General features: G+C 35.0%; 1 protein-coding gene across 2 annotated transcripts; it reads right to left on the bottom strand.

Moving 5' to 3' along the window:
- Nucleotides 1-2640: 2640 nt before the first annotated feature.
- On the bottom strand, nucleotides 2641-9327 carry CLEC4E (C-type lectin domain family 4 member E). Of its 2 annotated transcripts, none has more exons than XM_052000416.1 (6): nucleotides 8410-9323; nucleotides 7884-7976; nucleotides 6566-6652; nucleotides 5027-5178; nucleotides 3888-4003; nucleotides 2641-2924 (listed from the first exon to the last, which is right to left on the bottom strand). In XM_052000416.1, exons 1-6 carry the CDS (start codon nucleotides 8444-8446, stop codon nucleotides 2762-2764), a joined length of 648 nt encoding a protein of 215 aa, XP_051856376.1. In that variant the 5' UTR covers nucleotides 8447-9323; the 3' UTR covers nucleotides 2641-2761. The 2 variants fall into 2 exon arrangements, with proteins under 2 accessions (XP_051856376.1, XP_051856377.1); XM_052000417.1 differs by lacking the exon at nucleotides 2641-2924 and adding an exon at nucleotides 2936-3670 and having other exon boundaries at nucleotides 8410-9327.
- Between the last annotated feature and the right edge of the window lie 1510 nt (nucleotides 9328-10837).

The following is a 10837-nucleotide window of genomic DNA, read 5'->3' as shown; positions in this document are numbered from 1 at the left end:
TGATACTCATATTTCATCAATATCTTATGCACTGGGATCCCAATAATTGGAAGGCAGATAGAAGAGTTCCTCCTAAAGCCCCCATTTAAGGAAGACACCTAAGCTAGCAGTCTCTTCACCCTAACTCTCTGTTCAACTTTCTTTTCTGTGTTGTATTCCCCTTTAGATTGTAAGGTCCTTGAGGGCAGTAATTGTCTTTCTTTTTCATACATATGTTGTATCCCCAGTGGTTAGCACATTGCCTGGTACATAGTAGGCAATTAATTGATGTTACCAATTAATTGATTAAATGAATTATTCCTTACCACTCCCTGCCTATTGCATACTCTCTGTCTTTGTTTTTGTCTCTGTTTCTCTCTGTCTCTCTGTCTCTGTCTTTTTCTATTTCTCTGTCTCTGTCTCTATCTCTCTGTGTCTCTGTCTCTCTATGTCTGTCTCTCTCTCTTTCTCTCTCTCTCTCTCTCTCTCTCTCTCTCTCTCTCTCTCTCTCTCTCTCTCTCTCTCTCTCTCTCTCTCTGTCTTTGTCTCTCCTCTCTCTTTTATTACTATCCTTTGAATAAGTGAAAGTTTGGCAACCACAACTGAGATTGCGTGTGGTTAATGATGATTAAGTAAGGAGAGGTAGAGAGAAGTGGGGAGAAGTGAAGAGAGAAAATATTTTTTCCTTTGCACTTATAGAGACTCAAATATGTGTTAAGTGCTAAGAAAAGAAAAACATAGAAAGAAGAAGATTGAGAGAAGAGAGGAGAGGGAGAAACGAGAGGAAAAAGAGAGAAATGGAGAGAAAGAGATTTTTTGACAGGAGATTTTATTCTTTATCAGTACAAGCTGAAGTATTTGGGGGCAAAAAGTCGTTTTTGGATCTAACAAAGAAAGTTACCATAATAATAATCTATTGCCAATATAAAGCAGCCCTTGCAGCAAAAGTAATCCAAGAAAGGAAGTTTCACTCAAGATGAGGACTGGGGAATTTAGGGACATTGAAGCTGCTGAAGCTGGGTGCCACTAACAGTATTATAATATTAATAACTAACTTTTATATTGCTCTTTAATGTTTATAAAGTGCCCTAATATCTAGTGTGTATATGTATATACATATACATATACATATAGTGTGTGTATATATATGTGTGTATATATTCTCATATCATCCTTAAAATAAGCCTGAGAGGAAGGTGTGATTATTATTCCTATTTTTACAGAAGAGGAAACTGAAGCTAAAAGGCTTAAGTGACTGGCTCAGAGTCATATCTCTAGTATATGGGTGAGGTAGCTTTTGAACTCAGCTCTTCATGACTAAGTTAAGATCACTATCCATGATACCAGTCTTTCTGCGAGTATTGCCTGTGGTACAGGAAGATTTCTAATCCAAAATACAGTTCCTTATCAGATCTCCCCCATGAATCTTTGTAGAAAATATTATTCTTCTGATACCTTTACCTAAGTTTCATTAGTAAATCATATTTTATACTTCCCTTCCTCATCATAACCCAGGTATCATATATGCTGGCTATAGATAGGGGGAAAAAACTCCAAACTCAAAACTCTGGGTTCAAACTGTGATGCGTAGTAACTGTGTGATCTCTGGAAGATTATTTAATCTCTGCAACTGTTTAAGACCATAAACTACAGAAATCATGCCAGTCTTGATTGGTGGAGAGAGTTCTTTCCCAGGAGCTTCCTAAATTGATGAAACCTCAAATCCCAAATCTGTGTGTGTGGTGGGGGGAGGGGGGTTAACCTTACTATTTACTACTTAGGCCAATATGGAAAATTATATTAAACAATTTGGAAATTTCATGGCACCCCTAGAAAACTCATGGTAAACCCTTTGCAAACAACTGTGTCCTTAAAAATATCTAGAAGGGGTAAGGAATAAGAAAAGGAAAGGAAAGGAAACAATGAAGAAATAGAGAGAATTTGATAGTTTTACTTTATGTAACTTTGTAACTATATATATATATTTTATAGAGATAAATAATCAGATACTTGATGTTACATTCTGATCTGATCTAGGAAGGGGAAGAGTTAAATAAATGAAAAACAAAAATGGAATGAGGGAAAAAAGAAACAAAGACAGAAAAAGACAGAAAAACAATAAAAGTAAACTCAAAGAGTTTGGATTTCAACAAGATAATGGGAAAGAGAGGTACTTTGGGAAAAGAAAGTATAGATAGAAATTTAAAAAAAAATAAAGCCTAGAAACTAAGTGTTAAAAGAAAAAATAAATTTGCATTATATCATTATGTTATATATTCAGATTTCATAGCTGATGGGAGAAAACACTGTTAACAATTATAACTCTAAAAATAAATGAATTTAATTCCACAATAAAAAGAAAAAAATCAATGCATATATAAGAAAACAAAATACAAAAATTGAGAAAAGTTAAAATATGGATACATATAGAATGAAAAGGAAAATAATAAAATCTGTTTTGCTCTAGATCTCTCTAAATAAATAAGAATTATAGATAAGATCTCAAGTAAAGTAACAATTATTATTTTGAAAATCTAAAGCAATGATTCTCAAATTTTTTCATCTCAAGACACCTTTATACTTTTAAAATTATTTAGGACCCCAAAGAGCTTTTGTTTTGTGGGTTATACCAGTGTTTATCATGGTAGAAATTAAAACTGATAAATTTGTTAAATATTTATTTATCAATTCAGATTTAAAACAACAATAATAAAACCATTACATGTTAACATTAACATATTTCATCCTTTTATATTATAAATTTTAAAAGCATATATTCTCTTTACTGTTTTTTCTCAGTCGAAAAATGCACTGGCATTTCACAAATTCGATACATCCTGAAGAAGCATGTGATATCATTCCAGTTGTTTATATTTGAACTGTCTCTTATAGTTACACAGTCCTCAACCCCAGCAATGTTGTTTGGCTCCCCTATATCCCAGAAGCTGTAAGAGACATGAAAGATGTTAATTCCTGAGGTGCATGAGTAGGTAAAGGAAGGTTGTTTTGATTTTATTTCTTTGATACTATTCTCTCCATCTTCAATTTTTTTAACTATAGGTCATTTCATTGGCCAAACATTGTATATTAATTGATGACATCCCCTAGGAACAGCAGAGTGATATAATGGGAAAAGTCTTGAATGGGGTATCAGAGGATCTAGAATCTTCTAATCCTATTTTTATCATCAGATATATAATCTGAAATATGTCATTAATTTCTTTGAGTTTCTAGTTCCTCACCTGCCATAAAATAGGTATAATAATCCTTACTCTGCTAATTATTGTGTTTATTTAAGATGATCAGTTGACATAATCTATGTGTATGTATATGAGAGTCATTTGTAAACTATGACTTCTGAAGATATATAAAAGATTAAGTCACAGAGAGATTTCCCAGTTTTTTTCTACATCCAGATTCCAGTGGAAATCTATCCTGTCTATCAAATATCTTATTTTTCCTTGTTTATTGCTGACCCTGCGTTCAGAATTTTAAACATTTCTGACTTTTTGGTCTCTCTTCCACTTTATAAGCTCTGTTCATTCTTTAATTCAACAATATCTTCTTGTTCTTCTTCCTGCTCTTCTTCTTCCTCCTTCTCTTTCTCCTCCTCCTCCTCTTTCTTCTTCTTCCTCCTCCTCTTTCTCCTTCTCCTCTGTCTCTCTGTCTTTCCACCACCATTCTTTCTCTCCTTATGTGAAAGAGAATGTGGCAAAAAGGTGATTGGATCTCACTTCTCTCTATTCTTCCCTCCTCTTCCTTCATACCTCCTACCCAGCTGCCTCAAAGATGGAGTCAGAGTTGTCTCATGAAGCAACAAAAAATGCCCCCCTCTTCTTTTATACATGATTCATGGAAAGAAATAAGGGGGATAATAGGGAGACAGCTTCCTTCAGGAAGAAAATTACCTCAAAGATTTGTTGAATGGTGTACCATCCACCCACTTCCACTGGCCATCAACCACTTGGTCTGTCAGCCCAATGTAGAACTCTCTCTCTCTGGGTTTTGCTCGGAAAAGAAAAGTCTGGAAGAAAACATAATTGAACAAGTTGGAGGTGGCTGATTTTAGCTCATAACCAAGCAAAGGCAATAGTTATCAAATGAGGAAATAGATGAACTTTGGAAATCCAGCACAGAAAAATGAGTGAATATACAGATATAATTGAAAAAGGCTTTAAAAGATCATGTTCTCACAAAGAGTGTTTGAATTACAGCCAGAAATATTTAGACCAAAATTCTATCATGGACAAGTATCTTTATCTTGTTGCGATCTGTTTTTTTCATTTGAAAAATGAGGATAATAATACTCATATTACCTACCCCATAGAGGTCCAAATAAAACAATATTTGTAAAGTACTTTATTAATTTAAAGCTCTTTGTTAATATCAGTCCTTATTACTATTGGTATTAATTCATCACCTAACATTGGGAAAGATAGGAAAGCAAATACTATATCTTTTTTTTTTTTGTCTGATTTACCCTATCTTGCTGTCTAGAATCATAATGGCCACTCACAAGCTCTTTCCCAATTCTCAAAGTCAAGAAAATTTTAACTAACTCTGTCTTTCTGACCTGAGACAGTTTGAGCCTTCTTAGGCAAGCTGGGACACCATGCTCTAGGAGAAAGGAGTCACTACATTTGTGCTAACTTTGTGTGGACGCCTAATCAGCTTTAGCTCTACTGCAGCTTAGAACAACCTAGCTCAGGTGATCCACCAGCCTCAGACTCCTCCAATAACAGGAATTAAAAGCTTGTGCCATCATGTCTAATGACATATGCTATCCTTAAAGCATACCAGAAAGGGAACTATACTACCATTCTCATAGATTTATCAGCGTCCAATAGATTCTTCCTCATTCTCATATATAAATTTTATGATATAGGGTCCTCTTTTTCCAGGGAAGTTGGCTATGGTGATTAGAAATATCACCTATATGCAAACTAACTTAATATTTCACCTTGAACCATGACCATCTGGAAGAAGTAATGGAGTTTTTTGGGGTATATTGACTCCTGTGGAAGATCAATTATATTTCTCAAAATACCTGCTCCTCTCGTGTGTTTATAACTGCAAGCTTGGCTCTCATTTCTTCACAATTCTTCAAGCTTGCAGTCCAAGTCATGGTGTCATTAGAGAAGAAGTAACAGCTTGTTTGAAATTTTTTCCAGTTTAATGGGCAGCAAATATTGATAGTTCCTAAAGAGAGGTAAAATTACAGTGAGCATCCCTTTAGAAAAGAGAATAAATATAGAAAATTTTCATTAGGACCAATCTAGACCACTGGAAAATCAAGTCTATCTTTCAACCATTAGTATAAAAATCTATTCCAACTCTCAGATTTTAGTCAATTATAATAGTTTTATAAACACCTTTGTTCCTCCCCTTAGGTGTCACCTTATAAAAACCTATGGTTTCCTGTACATCATTGTAATTTAATTCATTTTATATTTACATTTATTAAGAGCATCTAGCATGTTTAGGGCAGTGGAGCTACAAATAGTCTTCAAATAGAGGCTGTTCCTAGAATCAGGAAAACCTGAGTTCAAATTTGACCTCCAATACTTACTAACTGTATGACCTTGGAAAAATTGCTTAACCTCTGCTGTTCTCAGTTTCCTCAACTATAAAATGGGAATGATAATAGTAACACCTATAATGTTGGATTGTTGCAAGAATCAAATGAGATATTATTTGTCAAAGGTAATTAGTACAGTACCTAGTACATAGCAGGCACTCTATAATTGGTTATTCCCTTGCCCTCTTTCTTTACTCTTTAAGAAGCTATCAATTTAGAAGGCAGAATAAGGCATAAATAAATAACAATAATAAATATTAAATATAACAAAATACAAAAGAAAAGATGTTGGTAGAGATTTGAAAAAGGGGAAACATAGCTTTAAATCAAACCTAATTCAGTGACCTGCTTCCTGATTATATAATTGTGGAAGAGATGGGTTGTGTTTTGCCGTAAACAACACAAAAGTAACCTCCTCTGTACTTTTGTCAAAGTATGGAGGCAGCCCTTTTTTTTCCATTTATACTCTCCACTATCTCAATATGAGATGCAGAAAAGCAAATTACTTGCCTAAAATTGAGAATTGGAATGAGTTTAGCAATCATAGAAATGGATTTCTGAGGTTTTTACCCAACCCCTATTGTAAAAGCAATTCCTCTTTCATTTACTTTTTGGTTTCGAAGTAGTGACAACTGAGATGAAGGAGGACACTACTAATCATTATTATTGAAGCAAATAAGTATCTCATCTCTTCTAATCCCTTAAATTTGTTATCTCCCCCATATTTCCAACCTGACAAAATCATTGTTCCATTGTTCTGTTTATGTCATTCTTCCTGTATTCATCCTCCCAAGATGTGGTTAACATGATCTTGTCTCAAAACTCCATGCCATGACAATCATTTGGATTAGATTGCCATTTGGACTAATCTGCCAGAAAACTGGGCCTGATGTAACTACCATTTACTTATCTTCCCTGTTCTTCTTCTTCTCAAGTGCTCTTAAATCAGCCCATGAGTACAAGGAATGTGGGCATGTGAATGGGTCTCTTATTTGATGGATGAAATACCTGAAGGGTCAATAGAGCAAGTGGATTCATCGAAATAAAACTGGTCCTGGTCTTCTTCACACTCCCGAGAGAATAAGCGATAAGACACTAGAAAGAAGTAAGAATGTCATTCTTTGCCTTTCACTTTCAAAACTATTTTTCTATCTACTTTTCCGTTATCATGAAGGAGCATTGTGCTAGTCCCTGGGAATACAAAGCAAAAGTCACATTCTCTCCCTTTCAGGAGCTTATATTCTGTTGGAGAGATACAACATGTAAACATATAAATATAAAATATGAATAAAGTAATTTTGCAGGGTGAGAGAATTAGCAACTGGGAGAGTCAATAGGAGGTAATACTTGCCCCAAGCTTCAGTTTGGCAATCCCCCAAAAGTCATATACCAAAACTCTGGACATGATTTATGAGTATAAAGTTTAAGACGTGGGCTTCAGATGAAAGGCAATAACCAAACCAAAGTTAAGAAGAAATTACTATATGAATACAAAAATACAGCTTGAAAATCCCAGGAATTTAATAAATCACAGAAAGCCTGTTTCAAAGTTCTTGGAAATAGAGAACAAATATCATTTGGGGAAAGCCTGACTATAAATACATTATGGTGAATGTGTTGAGGAATACTACTGTGCCAAAAGAATGATGAAAGATAGTTTCTTGGGAAGACTCCTATGAACTGATGAAAAGTGAAGTGAGAAGAGCCCAGGAAACAATTACATTAATTAATGCAACTGATAAAATTAATTACATAATAATTATGTTACAATGTCATTAATTATAATATAATTAAACATAAATTAATGAATAATAATAATGCAAACTACAAAAGACTTCTGAACTCTGATCAATATAATCACCATAATTTCAGAGGAGCAGCAATGAAACATACTACCCATCTCCTGACAGAGAGACGCGATGGACTCGATGCAGAGTGAGACATAAATTTTTTGGACATAGTCAATATAGAGATTTGTTTTGCTCGACGATGTGTATTTGTTATAAGAGTTTAGTTTTTCTTCTCTTCTTTTTTTCCCAATGAGGAGAGCATAAAAATGGATTTTTGCTTATTGAAATAATAAAATTTAATTATAAAAAAAGAACAGAGGATAAGGAAAAATTCCATAGGGGATATAGCATCCACAGTATGGTGCTATATCTGCACCATAAATAAATGGCCTAAACTTAGATGTATGGCCCCAAAGATGCTACATAGAGAAGGAAATAAAGGAAACAGAAGTCCTGGTGGCAAAAGAGGGAGTAATAGGTATAATAAGGAGTAGACTTCATTCCCACATACATGTGATAGTCAAAGTTCAACTTACCAACACATTTGGTGATGAAACAGGAGCTGAGGAATAATATAGAAACTCCAGCGATAATGCAATAACATAGGGGAGAATGGAATCCTATTCTCTCTGTGGAGACAGAAAGTTCCAAAGGATTGCACTCTCACAGTTTCAAGCCGTGCTTGGAACACAGCACAGTCTTTTTCTGGCTCCAAAGTCTATCATCCTTAATAACTGAGAAATCTTAGAATATAAATCTAAGTAAGACCCAGATCCCATGAAATTCTCCCTTTCATGGCTATTTCTTTTTTTGTCACCTCCATCTTTGCCACTGTCTTCTCTTTCCTCTAACTGCTTTCCTTTTAATTGTCTTTCCCCAGAAGTCCTGTTTCTCAATCTCTAACCACTCACCTTCACCATTACCCTGTTGTAGTTTGTTGTGAAAATTCCTTTTCATCTTCATCCTCCACTCACTCTTTTTTTCAACTGCCCTTTCTCCCTCCCTTCACCACCCTTCTCAAGGAAGAATTCTATCCACCAAAAGAGAGAACAGCAATGTCACCTGTGTTTTCTACTGCAGAATCTTTGAGGGGATCCATTTCTTTTCTCTATCTCAGAAGAATCTTTTCTTGTGATGATATCCCAGGAAAGATGATTTTGAAAGCTTGAGCCCTCCGCAGTCATTCTATAAGTGCATGCTGGTCCCACTTATTATAGAATATTATTTTTCTCTTGGGTAATGTGACAATAGGATTTCCCCACTTATGCAAGGCTTCAAGAGGTGTCAACTTCCTATCTGGACTTCAGCTTTATGTGTCTTCAATTTTGTTCACTCTAACAAAACAGCTACAGAATGGAAATGAAGAAATAGCACTAAAAATATCCCCAAGAGTCAGATGAGCTGGGAGAGGCCATAGAAATCACTTGAATAAGTAGAAGGATAAAGCTTCTTCATCGTGTGAGATAGGGGTGATGAGGAGATAGTGGCAAAAAAGCATATGAGTGATAGGAGATTAGAAAGAGAGAAAGAGAGAGAGTTCACAGTGAATGACCTCATTTTCAGCTAAGAATGAAGGGGGAGGGAGGATCATAGGAGGTTTAAGAAAGGATGAAAAGATTTGAAAGAGTCCCTATGGAGAATGAGCTTGTTACTTGATGGAAGATGTATAGTCTGATTGCATAGTATCAGTGAGGGAACAGTTGAGGATATATAGCATCAATTTGTAAGGGATCTGTAAGAATGGCTGCATGGTTTTCTCCACCTTTGCTCAGCACTACATGTGTAGGTGTAAAAATGGCGAGTAAAGGGACTGATCCAAGACTTAGGCACGGTTGGGAGTAATTGGTGATATTATGATAAAGGAGCTAGAAATTCAAGAAAAAAGAGGAAAAGAAATTTCCCATTCAAGAAATGGAGAGAAGAGAATGGCTACAGCACCTATGTGCCCCATCCTTGGGGTTTTCTTCTAGGTCTACCTAAGAAGAACATATCTCAGTTTATACTTGAATATATCAATGGGTGCAGGATCTCACTGAGTCAGCGGGTTACCTATGTTGGTACATATCACAGCCCTTCTATGCCTTCTGATCCATCTTTTATAGCTCTTTTACAGAAAATCCATACAATGTGCTAGAACACTTCTAGGTATTTTCACAGTGTAAGGATAGCAGAGAAGTACTTAGGCTGTCCATGTATTGTTAACTTCTCACACCACCTACATGAATAAATAATTTTAAAAATAAAGCATTTGTTAAGCAACTACTATTTGCAATACACTTTGCTAAACTCTGGGGATAATGCTCTCATCGAACTCACTTTCTAACAGGGGACATCCTATATGAATGATTCACCTCTTTTCCTAACCATGTGTTTGCGCCTTACAATTTTTTATGACACTTCTTGACCAAATGCCATCATTAGAAGTTTGTCACAATACTCCAAAGATCTTCTATATTATTATTAAAGTACATTCTTTTAAATAGGCTCTTATCCTGATAGTACATTATGGTTTTGATGAGTTTCAAGTGCTACTGAGAAAAGCAGATATAAAAATGTTTTTAAAATGCATTCTCTGAGTATTTCAGTTTCATTCTAAAGGCTGGGCAAGATGGAGTGGACTTAAATCTTAGCAGAGGAGATTTAAATTAGACATAAACAAATTAATTTTCTACCTCTGGCTTTCATGGAAGAAGGTTGTGTGAAAAAGAGAGAGAGAAAAATGAAGAAACTGAGCAGAATAAGATGGCAAAGAAAATTATGAACTTGAATTGTAATATTGAGGCATATCAGAGATTGAATTTGGGAAGGAACAACTTGAGGGAAATGAAAGATAATTTAAAGAACAATTTCCAGACCAAGGTATTTGTCTAGGACCTGTTTCTAGGCTATTAAAAAAGCAAGAACAAAGATAATTAGGAAAACTATAAAAGAATCAGGGGTAGGTTGAGGAAGCAAAAAAAAAAAAAAATTAATGAAATAGAAACGGAAAAGGTAGACAAAAAAGGCAAAATAAATGTAATTGTCAGTATCTTGGAAAACAAGGTAAACAAAAAAAAAAGGTAAATGGAACAATTAGAGTTAAAGAAATTAATAGAATGAATTGGTGAGTGGAAAGTATTGCTTTAACAGTCAGGAGATTCATGCAAGGCTTAAGGGGAAGTGGGAGTAACTGCTGTGGTGGTGTTGAGACAACAGAAAGGATTTTGAATGGAGGTGCCAAGTTATTAAGAAGTGAAAATTAGCTGGGAAAAAAGTTTCAACTAGGTGTTTAGGATTGAAGTGTAACACCCACAAGTACAGCAGTTTTCAAGAAGCAAGGCTAAAATTTAAACTGTTATGGAAATTAAATTGTGTAGTGACTTGCACTGAATATGCTATGTGACTTTTTGCTGAGTGACTATTATCTGTGTTCCAGGGATAGGCTGAATTCCCTCCTAAAATAGAAAGTAAAAGAATTAGAATAAAATTTCCCCATATTCCAGAACATTAG

The sequence above is a fragment of the Antechinus flavipes genome, chromosome 5, assembly GCF_016432865.1.
Source record: "Antechinus flavipes isolate AdamAnt ecotype Samford, QLD, Australia chromosome 5, AdamAnt_v2, whole genome shotgun sequence".
NCBI classification, from domain to species: Eukaryota; Metazoa; Chordata; class Mammalia; order Dasyuromorphia; family Dasyuridae; genus Antechinus; species Antechinus flavipes.
Note: the sequence above shows the minus strand (reverse complement) of the source record. Positions and strands in the feature narration are given on the sequence as shown.